Raw genomic sequence first — 17,952 nt, forward strand, 5'->3', positions numbered from 1 at the left:
CACGGCAAGTCGGTGGCTGTAGCAGGGCAAGACTGAGAACCCTAGCAGCCCAAGGCCCACCCAGACCCTGGATAGAAAAAAGTCCTTAGCTCACACTTATCCACAGAGCTCAGGGAATTACCTTATTCCCAGAAAATGGTAGCTCCCTGTATCTATCATAGTAATAGCCACCATGTGTTGGAACTCTGGTCCATGAGTTGGGACCAGAGACTATGATACTTATGTTATTTCACTTAGTCCTCACAATGGCCAGCAGGTGGGTATAACTGGGAGACTCAGAGAGGTCAAGTATGTTCCTCAAGGCCACACAGCCATGCTATCTCTCACCAGGGGTTGGGGTTCTTGTCGCATACTCCAGGACGCATCCCTCACCCCTAGTCCAGGTCCTAGGGTACCCCTCTATATGCACCCATAGCCCCCTCTCAGAGCACCCATGGTAGTGAAACTACCTCACTCTGTGAGAACTTCTGCTGGAGTAGGGATTGGCTCACACTCTTCACCACTGTGACCCCAGAATCTAACCCACAGCGGGGGCTTGGTAAATATCTATGACACACACAGATGAACAGTGTCACAGCTGGTTTATCAGCTTGGGTCCCCCTCCTCCAAAGCCCGTGCTCTCTGCACAGAATTATTCCTCTGTCCTTTTCCCTACAGTACGCAGGAGGTAACCCCAGTAGAGGCTCACAACTTTAACATCAGCCCTGGCAACAGCAGATGCTCCCTTGTGTTTGGTGGGGTTCCTGACCTTTGGAGAGCACCCCACCTGTCAAGTTGGCCAAGGTCTTGCTCTTCCTGCCAAGTGGAATCCCTACAGCCTGTCTGTGTGCCCTGGGCCACACACAGATCTTGGAAAGTGCAGAGGCAGGTAGGATCCAAGTCTGGAGGGAAGGGACAGCAGATAAGGCCTTGCTCCCTACAAACATCAAATGACCTTCCCTTGTATTCCCAATTGGACTGGCCTGGCACCTTGGAGTATGCTGGCTGTAAGAGCAGGACAGTGTCACCAGGGAGCCTGGGCCTGAACTCCTGCTCAAAGAAGGGGGCCAGGAAATCCGGAAGAGGGTACAGCTGAAGCAGGAAATGCCCACAGCTGAAGGACTTTGAGAGAAAGAGCAAAGAGTAGTTCAGAGGAAAGCCGAGGAGGAAGATGCAGGAGGAGGGCTGTGGGCAGCTGGGCTGCAGGGCCAGGGCTCCCAGAGCGGACACTGGTGTGCTACCCAGACTCCCCCTGGAGCAGCCTGTGTCATGACTGGACAGGAGAGGGTTGAAGGCCCTGCTGCCAGGCTCCATCCAGGGCTCCTCTGCAAGGCTGCCCCAGCTCCGGAGTTCTGTATGAGACTGGTTGAGGCCTTCGTCATGACCGCCTCACAGCTCAGCTTCTCCCTGCCCAGTCCTGCTCCCCTCCCCTCCCACAGAACCCTCCCCAGGAAGCCTCCTGCTCATAAGTCACCTCAGAGCCTACTTCCTGGGTGGGGGGAGAGCATAAGCCCTGTAAGGAGAGGTGGGGAGTGGTGTGAGATCATAGCACACAGTGGTTTGGACACAGGGTGAGATGGTGGGAGCCCCAGCTGGGAAGTTTCAAAGCACGTGGGGTGGTGGTAGGGGATCCTGGGGACCCCTGGGGAAGGAGGCTGGGCCAGGGAAGGCAGGCGGGAGAGGAGAGGCCACAGGGCTCCCAGGGAGATGCTGCAGGGGAGGAGGGTTGTCACGGCTTCCTGGATTAGAGATAAGGTTAGTTTCCCTGAAAGGTGGGACAGGATGAGATGGACCCAAGTTTACACTGAAGCTGCCTGTGACTGCGAACAAGGACTTACATTTTTCAAAGCACGTGTTCACTTAGCCTTGCAAGATTATCGACATCCCTGCCACTTTATGGCTCAGATTGTTGCTAACAAAGGAGAATTACTTACATCTCTGACAGCACGCCTTCAAGCACAGAAACTCTACACACATCTAGCAGGAGCTCTTAGCCCGGCTTCATGCTTCGGGTAAAAGCATTCTGTGCTTTGGGAAGTGCCAGGCCCAGGTTGGATGAGGGTTAGAGCGTTACAGCTTCCTGGCTGCCTGGGATGTGACAGAGGAGGCCTTCCTGAGAGAGGGCAGGATGACATAATGGGGAAACACTGGGTTCTACCTGGGGCAGCTTGGATGTGGTTCTTGTCTTTCCTTTTGTTGATGTGGTCTATCATATTGATTGCTTTGAACATATTGAACCATCCTTGCAACCCTGGCATGAATCCAACTAGATCATGGTGTATGATCCTTTCTGTGTATTGTTGGCTTCAGTTTGCTCATATTTTGCTGAGGATTTCTGCATCTATATTCATCAAAGATATTGGCCTATAATTTTGTTTTTTTGTAGTGTCTCGGTCTGGTTTTGTATCAGGGCGATAGTATCTTCATAGAATAACTTTGGGAATGTTCCCTCTTCCTCAGTCTTTTGGAAGAGTTTGAGAAGGATCAGTATAAGTTCTTTGTATGTTTGGTAGAATTCCCCAGTGAAGCCATCTGGTCCTGGACTTCTGTTTGCAGGGAGCTCGGGTTTTTTTTTTTTGTTTTTTGTTTTTTTTTAATTACAGATTTGATTTCACTTCTAGTGTGATCAGTCTGTTCATGTTATCTTTCTTCTTGACTCAGTTTTGGCACCCAGAGGGACTCCACACCAGGGCCAGAAACACCCCAGGCTCTGCCCGTGTTGCATGGTCCTGCTCAGGCCTCTGTACAGGGAGCGGGGCTCAGAGGATTTGCCCCAGTCCTCCCATCAGGGAAGGGGGGCTGGAGATAGCAGCTGGCCTCTAAGGCTCTGAGAATGTGGGGTGCTCGCGAGGCTGCAGGGTCTGCATGGAGCAGACAGGTCTCCCTCAGAATGCAGGTACACCTGGAGACACCCTGGGAGCTGAGCCAGCCCCAGTTAAAGAAGCCTTCACTCCGGAAGCGTTTTTGATCTTTACAAGCACCTTAGGGAGTGACTGGCCAGTCCGCTCATTGTGTCCTGCAGGGCATCTCTACTGGCTGGGGGGACTCAAGGCTCCCCAGGTTGAGACCCATGGTGGTGTGGGTCCATCTATCGAGCAGCTGTGCCTGGGAGGCACTCGGGCTGGTCACATAAGCTGAAAGCTCAGACAAGATTTTTGGTTCTCTCTCGATTTTAAATACCGCTCCCAGCCCCGCAGTTTGTCTGTGTTCCTCACTTTGCCTATCCTGTTTGAGGGGAAGGGAGTGTGCTAACAGTACATTTTGAGTGAGTTTCCATTTGAATGGGCATAAATTCCAAGTTGGTGACTGGTGAGTGAAGGTCTGAAGGTTCTGCATTTGATTTCAGCTCCCTGCCATGTGCACCCCAATGGATGCAGAAAATCATGTTACTTCCAGCAGAGCCAGGGCGTGGGGCTGCTTGGAGATCTAGGCCAGTCCACTTATCCCCTGGTTTTCACAGATGAAGAAACTGATCCCAGAGAAGGGAGAGGGTTTACCCAAGGACCCCCAACCTCCTGGGCACACCCAGGCCTCTGCAGAGTGGCGTGGCTAACAAAAAATCAGACGGCCTACAGGCGAGTGTCTGGTCATCCAGTGAGTTTAGGGATGACATTTAATGTGCCCCAAATGGCTCATTTATTATTTTAAAACAGTGTTTTCAGTAGTAACTCTAAGAATTCCCTTGCATCTGTGTATTATTTCTCAGCCTACCAAGCCCTTACGCAACTCTTTGCTTCCAACAACACTGCTTTGAAGGAGTTCTCATTACTTGTGTCTAGAAATGAGGAAAGAGGTGATCTTGCTTGTCCAAGATTGCCCAGGTAGTGAGGGCAGAAGGTGGACTCAAAGCCAGGCCTGTCTCAGGTGAGAGTTTCTCTTTATGGTACCACCTTGCTTGCTCAGAAATCTCTGCTTGCCCTGCCAAACTCCATGTTCAGCCCAACCTCGGGGCTCCACGCTGAGATCAGGTCTTAGGATAGGTAGAGGTTTGGCCTTTGGTTAAAACATGTGCCAAGTCACGGCTGCACTTGCCCCCTTAGCCCATGAGCCCCCGGGGTATCCTAAGTTGGGCCCACTGAACCAGCACGTCACTCCTTAGCTTGATGAGATGTTGTGGAAAGGGGGATGCTGTAGTTTGGTTTTGACACATATACAAGAATAAATCTCTTCAACGAGACCGCAAGCCTTCCAAAGGCCATTGTCATTTGTGTACACACAAAAGATGACGGTATCAGATATGAAAGCAGTCTAGAGATGCTATTTATTAGGTCCTTTTTATTTGGAGAACAAGGGTATCCATAGGGAAAGTTGAAAACCCAGAGCCTATTTAACCAAGATTGTTTTCTTATGGATGATGGTAACCATGGCCAACTGTGAGCTGTAAAGTGGCTAGGATGATGCTTACCTGTAATCGGAGGGAAAGCGGGTGGCTAGAATTTTATAGCCTTTATTGTTTATCTTTTTTTTTTTTAAATAAATTTATTTATTTATTTTTGGCTGCGTTGGGTCTTCGTTGCTGTGTGCAGGCTTTCTCTAGTTGTGGTGAGTGGGGGCTACTCTTCGTTGCGGTGCGCGGGCTTCTCATTGCGGCGGCTTCTCTTGTTGCGGAGCACGGGTTCTAGGTGCGCGGGCTTCAGTAGTTGTGGCACGTGGGCTCAGTAGTTGTGGCTCGCGGGCTCTAGAGCGCAGGCTCAGTAGTTGTGGTGCATGGGCTTAGTTGTTCTGTGGCATGTGGGATCTTCCCAGACCAGGGCTCGAACCTGTGTCCCCTGCATTGGCAAGCAGATTCTCAACCACTGCGCCACCAGGGAAGTCCTATTGTTTATCTTTAAAAGTAGTTTTCACTATGGAAAATATAGAAGTAAATACAGATGAAAATTAAAAAGCACTTAATCCTACTACCCAGAAAGGTTCTCTTTTTGGACTTCTGTTCAATTCATACTACAGGCATATGTTCCACTCACACAGCACAATTAATTATGTTTGCGTTGCATTGATTATAACAGGATCCCAATCAGGAACCAGCCTTCCAGGATTTGTCAAAAAGTTGTGGAAAAGCACAGGAGCACATGATGGCTTTGTTAGTCTGGCTGGGTTTCCTGTTGAGTTATTTTGCTGTTCACCATGGAGTTGTAAGGTCAAGGTTACTTGTGACAGAGAAGGGGGAAACTCCTGAGTAGGTGATCTCAAAGGTAAACAAGATTCTGTTTGGCTTTTGCCCATTTTGATCAATCAGTTTATTGCTTTTTCCTTGTAATGACAAAATACATTCATAGCTATAGAAACACTGTAACTACTGAAATTATTGCAGGAAAAATACCTCTGCTATTATGAGTCTAAAATGCTCCAGTGTTTCACTAACTTTTTTCCCCATTAAAATAATTGTTTTTTTTAATGTGGTGTTTGAAACACATGATTTGTTTTAGGAGTTGAACTAATGAAATACAGCAGAACAGGCAGGCTCTCTGTCTCTTTATATATTTACATACACATATACGTAATTTAAAAAATAAAATTAGGATCATACTATGCATATAATTTTGTATTTTGCATTTGTTACTTAATAGCATATTATAAGCATTTTCCAAGGCGTTTTTCAAAAATATGATTTTTAATGCCTAAAGTATTCCATTATATGTCTGTAACACACATTATTATTATTTTTTTTAAACATCTTTATTGAAGTATAATTGCCTTACAATGGTGTCTTAGCTTCTGCTTTATAACAAAGTTAATCAGTTATACATATACAATATGTTCCCATATCTCTTCCCTCTTGCATCTCCCTCCCTCCCACCCTCCCCATCCCACCCCTCTAGGTGGTCACAAAGCACCGAGCTGATCTCCCTGTGCTATGCGGCTGCTTCCCACTAGCTATCTATTTTACATTTGGTAGTGTATATATGTCCATGACACTCTCTCACCCTGTCACATCTCACCCCACCCCCTCCCCATATCCTCAAGTCCATTCTCTAGTAGGTCTGTGTCTTTATTCCCATCTTGCCACTAGGTTCTCCATGGCTTTTTTTTCCCTTAGATTCTGTATATATGTGTTAGCATACTGTATTTGTTTTTCTCTTTCTGACTTACTTCACTCTGTATGACAGACTCTAACTCCATCCACCTCATTACAAATACGTCCATTTCATTTCTTTTTATGGCTGAGTAATATTCCATTGTATATATGTGCCACATCTTCTTTATCCATTCATCTGTCGATGGACATTTAGGTTGCTTCCATGTCCTGGCTATTGTAAATAGAGCTGCAGTGAACATTTTGGTACATGACTCTTTTTGAACTATGGTTTTCTCAGGGTATATGCCCAGTAGTGGGATTGCTGGATCGTATGGTAGTTCTATTTGTAGTTTTTTAAGGAACCTCCATACTGTTCTCCATAGTGGCTGTATCAATTTACATTCCCACCAACAGTGCAAGAGAGTTCCCTTTCCTCCACACCCTCTCCAGCATTTATTGTTTCTAGATTTTTTGATGATGGCCATTCTGACCGGTGTGAGATGATATCTCATTGTAGTTTTGATTTGCATTTCTCTAATGATTAATGATGTTGAGCATTCTTTCATGTGTCTGTAGGCCATCTGTATATCTTCTTTGGAGAAATGTCTATTTAGGTCTTCTGCCCATTTTTGGATTGGGTTGTTCGTTTTTTTGTTATTGAGCTGCATGAGCTGCTTGTAAATCTTGGAGATTAATCCTTTGTCAGTTGCTTCATTTGCAAATATTTTCTCCCATTCTGAGGGTTGTCTTTTGGTCTTGTTTATGGTTTCCTTTGCTGTGCAAAAGCTTTTAGGTTTCATTAGGTCCCATTTGTTTATTTGTGTTCTTATTTCCATTTCTCTGGGAGCTGGGTCAAAAAGAATCTTGCTGTGATGTATGTCATAGAGTGTTCTGCCTATGTTTTCCTCTAAGAGTTTGATAGTGTCTGGTCTTACACTTAGGTCTTTAATCCATTTTGAGTTTATTTTTGTGCATGGTGTCAGGGATTGTTCTAATTTCATACTTTTACATGTATCTGTCCAATTTTCCCAGCACCACTTATTGAAGAGGCTGTCTTTTCTCCACTGTATATGCTTGCCTCCTTTATCAAAGATAAGGTGACCATATGTGCGTGGGTTTATCTCTGGGCTTTCTATCCTGTTCCATTGATCAATATTTCTGTTTCTGTGCCAGTACCAAACTGTCTTGATTACTGTAGCTTTGTAATATAGTCTGAAGTCAGGGAGCCTGATTCCCCCAGCTCCATTTTTCGTTCTCAAGATTGCTTTGGCTATTCGGGGTCTTTTGTGTTTCCATACAAATTGTGAAATTTTTTGTTCTAGTTCTGTGAAAAATGCCAGTGGTAGTTTGATAGGGATTGCATTGAATCTGTAGATTGCTTTGGGTAGTAGAGTCATTTTCACAATGTTGATTCTTCCAATCCAGGAACATGGTATATCTTTCCATCTATTTGTATCATCTTTAATTTCTTTCATCAGTGTCTTATAATTTTCTGCATACAGGTCTTTTGTCTCCTTAGGTAGGTTTATTCCTAGATATTTTATTCTTTTTCTTGCAATGGTAAACGGGAGTGTTTTCTTAATTTCACTTTCAGATTTTTCGTCATTAGTGTATAGACATGCAAGAGATTTCTGTGCATTAATTTTGTATCCTGCTACTTTACCAAATTCATTGATTAGCTCTAGGAGTTTTCTGGTAGCATCTTTAGGATTCTCTATGTATAGTATCATGTCATCTGCAAACAGTGACAGCTTTACTTCTTCTTTTCCGATTTGGATTCCTTTTATTTCTTTTTCTTCTCTTATTGCTGTGGCTAACACTTCCAAAACTATGTTGAATAATAGTGGTGAGAGTGGGCAACCTTGTCTTGTTCCTGATCTTAGTGGAAATGGTTTCAGTTTTTCACCATTGAGGACAATGTTGGCTGTGGGTTTGTCATATATGGCCTTTATTATGTTGAGGAAAGTTCCCTCTATGCCTACTTTCTGCAGGGCTTTTATCATAAATGGGTGTTGAATTTTGTCGAAAGCTTTCTCTGCATCTATTGAGATGATCATATGGTTTTTCTCCTTCAATTTGTTAATATGGTGTATCACATTGATTGATTTACGTATATTGAAGAATCCTTGCATTCCTGGGATAAACCCCACTTGATCATGGTGTATGATCCTTTTAATGTGCTGTTGGATTCTGTTTGCGAGTATTTTGTTGAGGATTTTTGCATCTATGTTCATCAGTGATATTGGCCTGTAGTTTTCTTTCTTTGTGACATCTTTGTCTGGTTTTGGTATCAGGGTGATGGTGGCCTCGTAGAATGAGTTTGGGAGTGTTCCTCCCTCTGCAATATTTTGGAAGAGTTTGAGAAGGATAGGTGTTAGCTCTTCTCTAAATGTTTGATAGAATTCACCTGTGAAGCCATCTGGTCCTGGGCTTTTGTTTGTTGGAAGGTTTTTAATCACAGTTTCAATTTCAGTGCTTGTGATTGGTCTGTTCATATTTTCTATTTCTTCCTGGTTCAGTCTCGGCAGTTTGTGCATTTCTAAGAATCTGTCCATTTCTTCCAGGTTGTCCATTTTATTGGCGCAGAGTTGCTTGTAGTAATCTCTCATGATCTTTTGTATTTCTGCAGTGTCAGTGGTTACTTCTCCTTTTTCATTTCTAATTCTATTTATTTGAGTCTTCTCCCTTTTTCTCTTGATGAGTCTGGCTAATGGTTTATCAATTTTGTTTATCTTCTCAAAGAACCAGCTTTTAGTTTTATTGATCTTTGCTATTGTTTCCTTCATTTCTTTTTCATTTATTTCTGACCTGATCTTTATGATTTCTTTCCTTCTGCTAGCTTTGGGGTTTTTTTGTTCTTCTTTCTCTAATTGCTTTAGGTGCAAGGTTAGGTTGTTTATTCGAGATGTTTCCTGTTTCTTGAGGTAGGCTTGTATTGCTATAGACTTCCCTCTTAGCACTGCTTTTGCTGCGTCCCATAGGTTTTGGGTCGTCGTATCTCCATTGTCATTTGTTTCTAGGTATTTTTTGATTTCCCCTTTGATTTCTTCAGTGATCACTTCGTTATTAAGTAGTGTATTGTGTAGCCTCCATGTGTTTGTATTTTTTGCAGATCTTTTCCTGTAATTGATATCTAGTCTCATAGCGTTGTGGTCGGAAAAGATACTGGATACGATTTCAATTTTCTTAAATTTACCAAGGCTTGATTTGTGACCCAAGATATGATCTATCCTGGAGAATGTTCCATGCGCACTTGAGAAAAATGTGTATTCTGTTGTTTTTGGGTGGAATGTCCTATAAATATCAATTAAGTCCATCTTGTTTAATGTATCATTTAATGCTTGTGTTTCCTTATTTATTTTCATTTTGGATGATCTGTCCATTGGTGAAAGTGGGGTGTTAAAGTCCCCTACTATGATTGTGTTGCTGTCAATTTCCCCTTTTATGGCTGTTAGTATTTGCCTTATGTATTGAGGTGCTCCTATGTTGGGTGCATAAATATTTACAATTGTTATACCTTCCTCTTGGATCGATCCCTTGATCATTATATAGTGTCCTTCTTTGTCTCTTATAATATTCTTTATTTTAAAGTCTATTTTGTCTGATATGAGAATTGCTACTCCAGCTTTCTTTTGATTTCCATTTGCATGGAATATCTTTTTCCATCCCCTCACTTTCAGTCTGTATGTGTCTCTAGGTCTGAAGTGGGTCTCTTGTAGACAGCATATATACGGGTCTTGTTTTTGTATCCATTCAGCCAGTCTGTGTCTTTTGGTGGGAGCATTTAATCCATTTACATTCAAGGTAATTATCGATATGTATGTTCCTATTCCCATTTTCTTAAATGTTTTGGGTTTGTTATTGTAGGTGTTTTCCTTCTCTTGTGTTTCTTGCCTAGAGAAGTTCCTTTAGCATTTGTTGTAAAGCTGGTTTGGTGGTGCTGAACTCTCTCAGCTTTTGCTTGTCTGTAAAGGTTTTAATTTCTCCATCACATCTGAATGAGATCCTTGCTGGGTAGAGTAACCTTGGTTGTAGGTTTTTCTCCTTCATCACTTTAAGTATATCCTGCCACTCCCTTCTGGCTTGCAGAGTTTCTGCTGAAAGATCAGATGTTAACCTTATGGAGATTCCCTTGTGTGTTATTTGTTGTTTTTCCCTTGCTGCTTTTAATATGTTTTCCTTATATTTAATTTTTGACAGTTTGATTAATATGTGTCTTGGCGTGTTTCTCCTTGGGTTTATCCTGTATGGGACTCTCTGTGCTTCCTGGACTTGATTAACTATTTCCTTTCCCATATTAGGGAAGTTTTCAACTATAATCTCTTCAAATATTTTCTCAGTCCCTTTCTTTTTCTCTTCTTCTTCTGGGACCCCTGTAATTCGAATGTTGGTGCGTTTAATGTTGTCCCAGAGGTCTCTGAGACTGTCCTCAGTTCTTTTCATTCTTTTTTCTTTATCCTGCTCTGCAGTAGTTATTTCCACCATTTTATCTTCCAGGTCACTTATCCTTTCTTCTGCCTCAGTTATTCTGCTATTGATCCCATCTAGAGTATTTTTAATTTCATTTATTGTGTTTTTCATCGTTGCTTGGTTCCTCTTTAGTTCTTCTACGTCCTTGTTAAATGTTTCTTGCATTTTGTCTATTCTATTTCCAAGATTTTGGATCATCCTTACTATCATTATTCTGAATTCTTTTTCAGGTAGACTACCTATTTCCTCTTCATTTGTTAGGTCTGGTGTGTTTTGACCCTGCTCCTTCATCTGCTGTGTGTTTTTCTGTCGTCTCATTTTGCTTATCTTACTGTGTTTGGGGTCTCCTTTTCACAGGCTGCAGGTTCGTAGTTCCCGTTGTTTTTGGTATCTGTCCCCAGTGGGTAAGGTTGGTTCAGTGGGTTGTGTAGGCTTCCTGGTGGAGGGGACTATTGCCTGTGTTCTGGTGGATGAGGTTGAATCTTGTCTTTCTGGTGGGCACGTCCACGTCTGGTGGTGTGTTTTGGGGTGTCTGTGGCCTTATGACATTAGGCAGCCTCCCTGCTAATGGATGGGGCTGTGTTCCTGTCTTGCTAGTTGTTTGGCATAGGGTGTCCAGCCCTGTAGCTTGCTGGTCGTTGAGTGAACCTGGGTCTTGATGTTGAGATGGAGATCTCTGAGAGATTTTTGCCGTTTGGTATTACATGGAGCTGGTAGGTCTCTTGTGGACCAGTGTCCTGAAGTTGGCTCTCCCACCTCAGAGGCACAGCCCTGATGCCTGGCTGGAGCACCAAGAGCCTTTCATCCACACAGCTCAGAATATAAGGGAGAAAAAAATAAAAAGATAAAAAGAGGATAAAATAAAATAAAATAAAGCTATTATAATAAAAAATAAGAAAAAAAATTAAGAGTAAATGTATTCAGAAAAAAATTTTTTTTAATTTTTAAAAATAGATTTATTAATTTTTTATAGTAAAAAAGAAGAAAAAAATTTTTAAGAAAAAAATTTATTAAAAAAATTTTTAATTTTTTAAAATAAAAAATATGAAAAAACTTATTAAAAATTTTTTTAATTTCTAAAAATAGAAAATACGGAAAAAATTATTAAGAAAGCATATATTAGGAAAAAAAAATTTTTTTTTAAGTAAAAAAAAAAAAAAAAAAAATGGACGGACCTAACCCTAGGACTGATGGTGAAAGCAAAGCTATACAGACAAAATCTCACCCAGAAGCATACACATATACACTCACAAAAAAAGGAAAAGGGGAAATTAATATATCCTGCTCCTAAAGTCCACCTTTTGAATTTGGGATGATTCGTTGTCTATTCAGGTATTCAACAGATGCAGGCACATCAAGTTGTTTGTGGAGCTTTAATCCGCTGCTTCTGAGGCTGCTGGGGGAGATTTCCCTTTCTCTTCTTTGTTCGTACAGCTCCCAGCGTTCAGCTTTGGATTTGGACCCGCCTCTGCATGTACGTCGCCTGAGGGCGTCCGTTCCCCACCCAGACAGAACGGGGTTAAAGGAGCAGCTGCTTCGGGGGCTCTGGCTCACTCAGGCCGGGGGAGGGAGCGGTACGGAGGAGGCGGGGCGAGCCTGCGGCGTCAGAGGCGTTGTGACGTTGCAGCAGCCTGAGGCGCGCCATGTGTTCTCCCGGGGAAGTTGTCCCCGGATCACGGGAGACTGGCAGTGGCGAGCTGCACCGGCTCCCGGGAGGGGCAGTGTGGAGAGTGACCTGTGCTCGCACACAGGCTTCTTGGTGGCGGCAGCAGCAGCCTTAGCGTTTCCTACCAGTCTCTGGGGTCCGCGCTGATGGCCGCAGCTCGCGCCCGTCTCTGGGGTCCGCGCTGTTAGCCGCGGCTCGCGCCCGCCTCTAGAGTTCATCTAGGCGGCGCTCTGAATCCCCTCTCCTTGGGCGCCGCGAAACAAAGAGGCAAGAAAAAGTCTCTTGCCTCTTCGGCGGCTGCAGACCTCCTCTCCGGCTCCCTCCCGGCTCGCCGCGGCACGCCAAACCCTTCAGGCTGTGTTCACGCCGCCAACCCCAGTCCTCTCCCTGCGATCCCACCGAAGCCCGCACCTCAGCTCCCAGCCCCGCCTGCCCCAGCGGGTGAGCAGACAAGCCTCTCGGGCTGGTGAGCGCTGCTCGGCGCTGAGCCTCTGTGCGGGAATCTCTCCGTTTTTCCCTCTGCGCCCCTGTTGCTGTGGGATCCACGCTGATAGCCACGCGGCTCGCACCCGTCTCTGGATTTCATTTAGGCAGCGCTCTGAATCCCCTCTCCTTGCGCGCCGCGAAACAAAGAGGCAAGAAAAAGTCTCTTGCCTCTTCGGCAGCTGCAGACTTTTTCCCGGACTCCCTCCCGGGTAGCACCAAAGCCCAAGCCTCAGCTCCCAGCCCCCGCCCGCCCCGGCGAGTGAGCAGACAAGCCTCTCGGGCTGGTGAGTGCTGGTTGGCGCCGAGCCTCTGTGCGGGAGTCTCTCCGCTTTGCCCTCCGCACCCCTGTGGCTGCGCTCTCCTCCGCGGCTCCGAAGCTTCCCCCCTCTGCCACCCGCAGTCTCTGCCTGCAAAGGGGCTTCCTAGAGCCTGGAAACCTTTCCTCCTTCACGGCTCCCTCCCACTGGCGCAGGTCCCGTCCCTATTCTTTTGTCTCTGTTATTTCTTTTTTCTTTTACCCTACCCAAGTACGTGGGGATTTTCTTGCCTTTTGGGAGGTCTGACGTCTTCTGCCAGCGTTCAGTGGGTGTTCTGTAGGAGCAGTTCCACGTGTAGATGTATTTCTACTGTATCTGTGGGAAGGAAGGTGATCTCCGCGTCTTACTCTTCCGCCATCTTGCCCCTAACACACATTATTTATCCACTCCCCTATTCAGCATTTTCAGTTGCTCCCAAATTTTTTCTATTATAAAAAAGGCTGTGATAAACAGTGACTCTCTGTCCACATCTCTTATTACAATAAATTTTAGAATCTGAATTACCTTAATGAGGTTTTCACAAGTATCAGTGATAGTGTGTCACTATCACACATAATACAATGCTTGGCACACAGCAGACATTCAATAATTGGTAGCAATTGGACTTACCTGGTGGCGCAGTGGTTAAGAATCAGCCTGCCAGTGCAGGGGACACGGGTTCAATCCCTGGTCCGGGAAGCTCCCACATGCCACGGAGCAACTAAGCCCGTGCGCCACAACTACTGAGCCTGTGCTCTAGAGCCCGTGAGCCACAACTACTGAAGCCTGTGCACCCGGAGCCCATGCTCCGCAACAAGAGAAGCCACCACAATGAGAAGCCCGCGCACGGCAACAAACAGTAGCCCCTCACTCACTGCAACTAGAGAAAGCCTGCACGCAGCAACAAAGACCCAACACAGCCAATAAATAAATAAGTAAATAAATAAATGAAATTGCCGTCTCTCAAAAACCACTAAAAAATAATAATAATTGGTAGCAATAAATAGGAAATCAAGTCCCTAAGAGGACAGACCCGTTCTGTCAGAGCTGAGAGTTAGGAGAGACATGTGCTCCGTTTCATCAGGGGATGATGTAGGCGGACAGTTAGGGGTAAGCAGATGAGAAGGGATGGGGTGGTGGGTTTTGCTCCCAGAATTAGACCGGCTTGTCAATACCTGAAATGAAATGATTCTCCATTTTGAGCCCAATATAACCTTCTCAGACGTAGTCCCCCTTAGGCCCCAGAGACCCACTGTGAGCACACTTATTAGCTTAATCACGTGGGAAGGGAGACTCTGAATGACATCGATCACACTCTTGATTCAGATCCTTCAGGTAGCGGGAAACTGTGATCAGAGAGCAAACAGCATAAATCACTGTGTTCTCAAAGATTATTTATTAGCTATTCTCACTCATGGTGGAAAAAAATTAATGAAATTGAAATAAAATAAGATGAAAATCCAACAACACTTCTTCCCCAAGGACCTCAGGTAGATTATACAAAATGGACCAATAGAGGCTTCATGTTTGTAACTCACTTACAGGAGAACTCATTAAAGCAGAAATCAAGTAATGACAGCCTAATTTCTTGTAAGGTATAGGGTCTGACCTGGTGCAATAACGTCACAAGGATGAGTCTTCCAAATAAAGAGACTAGAATGCTTGTAAGTCTAAGAGTGACAGCCCTTCCAAGCTGCACGGTTACACTCGGGCACTGCTGGGCTCCTCTTTGGAATGAGTCTTCCCAATCCAGACAATTCCATCACCTGTCCTTGCGGGTGGCCAATCTCTTCTTTGATGGCAGATTTGATTTCAGAGCAGAGTCTGGTCACCTGGAGCTGGATCAGATGAATAAGGGATAATGAGGTTCTGTGATGCAGTTGGGAGGTAAATGCTGTGAAGGTTAAAATAATGAGACCAGTTTTCTTATGTGGGCCACAGGTGCTGCTGAAGGCCCTCCCCAAAGAGATGGGATCTTTACATCTCCACCAGGCGCCACGAGCATCGTGAGACTAACCACACAGCCTCCTAGGACGCGCGTGTGGAAGGCTAGCATTCCTTTGGATGCTTAAACTCTGGGCTGGTTGTTAAAACCCTGGCTCATGCATTTAGAGCTCACTGGGAGCTACAGCAGTACTGTTTGTTCTGTCTCGCCTATCGATTTAAAATAAGTTTATATTTGGTCTAAGAAAGCCCAGTTCTTAAAAGGATTTCCATTCTTTGGGGGCTGAAGGCAAGGGGCACCGTTTTGTTTTTCTTCCTTCTTTTCAAATGCTCGCTTCCTAGCCCACCGGAAGAGGTCTATGTGTTTGTCCTTCATGACGCCTGGCCCCTGGAGGCAAAGGGTCCAGAGCACCAGTGGGGGCAAAGGGTCCAGTCATCATTGGAATGGCTTCAGGACAGCGACCCGTGCTGGGAGAGCTGCAGCACCTGATCACAAGGACGTCCCTGCAGTGTCTCTCTAGGAGTTCAGACACTGCCCCGGGCCTGTCCGAGAGGCGCCCCTCTCCTTCCCCAGATCCCGAGCCCAAGGGCATGGTGGGCGAGGAGGCGCCTAGGCCTCTGGGATAGGGGTGTTGCAGTTCCCGTGGTAGATCTTGACGTGGCCCTCACACCGGAAATAGGCATCGAAGACGTCGCTGTAGCCGTGGTCCCTCCACCAGGTGCAAAGCTGCCGGTTCCAGGTACAGTCCAGCACGTGGAAGAGCTCAGGATGCTCCATGCCGATCATGGTGAAGAAGTCCTGGTCCCCGAGGTGACCCCGGAAGTGGTACTTGTCGGCCAGCTGCTGCACCTGTGCCGGCTCCAGCAGGCGGCCGTACAGTGGGGACTGGCGCATGGCCTCCAGGTTGAGCAGCACCACCCCGCTGTTGAAGCCGGGGAGCCCCTCAGGGGGAGGGCCCCCGACCCGGGTCTTGGGGTTCTCATGACGGAACTGCCAGAATGTGTGCCTGGGAAGGGGAAAGAGAACAGATTTAGCCTGATGTGTGTGTGTGGGGGGGGGAACAGTCTGCCAGTCCTGTTCCCCCGGGTCCTCACAACCACCCAGGAGGGAGGTTCCATTTTCACTCGTTTTACAGCTACGAGAACTGAGACATTCTGAGGTTCCGAATCTGTGTCACACCGCCAGCAAGAGGCAGAGCCGGTCTGAGTCTCCCAAGTCCAAGCCTCACGTTCTTCCCACCACCCTCAGGATGACATCATCATCTCCATCAATCACATCTGTACAGACTTCGTGAGCACCAGGCACTGCATCCTACGAGACGGGTGTTCTCAGAGGCAACACGTCACCTCATGCCTGAGGACACTGCACAGAGAGGTTCAGAGACTTCCCCAAAGTCACACAATCAGCAAAGAGCACAAGCGGGGACTCAACCCAGGCATCCGGCTCCAGCGTCCGTTTCTGAGGTTAGTAACAATCTAGGTGGAACTTTCCACCCCCTTGTCTTTGTCTGTGATCTTGAAAAGGAGAGGAGAGAGAAAAGTTGGGAAACAATTCTGAATGGTGATCAGGTAAAGACATAGGGAGCTAAACACAGGCTGAATCAAAATCATTTTTTGCTTCAGAACAAGTCTCATTCATTAAAACCCCATGCCTAGCATTTCTGAAACAGCTCAGGTCCACCCATGGGTCAAGTGAAAGTGGCTATGGGACAGCCAAGTAGAATTATAGCAATTTTAGAGAGCAGGTCCGCTCAATTTCAATTTCTCTCTCTCTAGGCAGATTTAGAAATCTGCTCTAAGTCCACTGGATGTTAGAGCCAAGGGCCCCCTCCTAGGTCCTTTATCCACATGTTTCCATCTGGAGACAGGAAGTCAGATCCAGAAACCTCCCCGTGGGTGACAAGGTTAGAGCATGAGCCACTCTGTTCTGTAGCCTCTTTAACAGCAAGTTCCTGCACAGAATGGGCACAGGAAGGGGCAGAGAAAGACCCAGGCTCCATACCTGCAGAGATGCCGTCACAGCAGAGGGGCCTGCGACTTGGAGGAAGGAGGAAAGACGCAGGGCCCTTTGTCGTGGGCAAGGGCAGGAGTGGGCTGGGGCGTGTCCTGCATCAGGCTCCATCCCACCTGTTATACCAGCTTCGCCTCTTCCCTAGAGTCTATAGGATGGGGGATGCAGCATAGCAAAACCAGCTCTGCCCCCGGCCTGGAAATGCCACCCTCTGGCCTCCCACAGAGCAGCTTCCCGACCAACGACAGGGAGGAGCTGTGCAGTGGACGGCGCACGGGAAAGAAAACCAGAGGCCTGACCCGGGGTGGGCCACCCCGATGCATTTTCCAGTTCAACACATTTCTCCGGGTCTGGGAAGAGAGAAAGCTTCCTTGAGGTCTCGCATATCACAAGGGGGCCGAGAGTTTGCTCCTGGCCAGGGTAAAGCATTCCATTTGGACATTCTTACAAGTGGAATACACAGGTTCATTGTCTGAATTTCACCATAATTGGACTGTGAGTGGAACAGAGCTCTGGTGCCTACTTGGTGATAACAACCTTGGCAAAAATAAGCTTCCAAAGCAAACAGAGATGCTAGATCTTTCTAGCCACTAAAGCCTGCAGTGATGGGATCATAGCGGGGTTAGAATGCAGTTTGACAACTGTTAGTTCATTTTACCATATTTCTTCCAAATGGTTAATTTCAGGAACAGGTTGCAAACCAGCTAAAATTCTACCAAATAGACCTGGGCTACCACGGCATGGTAGAGGAGGGACCCTCAGACCAGGCAAGGTTTTTTTTTTGTTTTTTTTTTTAACTATTCTAGTTGGAAATTTTATTACCCCGCTCTCAGTAACTGATAGAGCAACTAGACAAAGGATGTGGAAGATCTGAACAAAGCTATCAACCAACTTGACCTAGTCGACATCTGTGGAACTCTCTACTCAACAACAGCAGAACACACATTCTTTTCTCCTGCAAATGGAACATTCACCAAGATAGACCATAGGCTGGATGACAAAACAAGTCTCAATATATTGAAAAAAGTTAAAAATCATATAAAGAATGCTCCCTAACCAAAATGGAATTGCACCTGACATAAAC

General features: G+C 45.8%; 1 protein-coding gene across 1 annotated transcript in view; it reads right to left on the minus strand.

The window, feature by feature from the left end:
- Positions 1-14,290: 14,290 nt before the first annotated feature.
- Positions 14,291-17,952, minus strand: part of XXYLT1 (xyloside xylosyltransferase 1) — a 186,019-nt gene continuing 182,357 nt past the window's right edge. The window contains exon 4 of the mRNA XM_059920798.1: positions 14,291-15,864. Within this exon, the coding sequence (XP_059776781.1) occupies positions 15,468-15,864 (397 nt within the window). The 3' untranslated portion in view covers positions 14,291-15,467. The remainder of the gene's footprint in view (positions 15,865-17,952) is intronic.

The sequence above is a fragment of the Balaenoptera ricei genome, chromosome 4 (assembly GCF_028023285.1).
Source record: "Balaenoptera ricei isolate mBalRic1 chromosome 4, mBalRic1.hap2, whole genome shotgun sequence".
Classification (NCBI taxonomy): domain Eukaryota; kingdom Metazoa; phylum Chordata; class Mammalia; order Artiodactyla; family Balaenopteridae; genus Balaenoptera; species Balaenoptera ricei.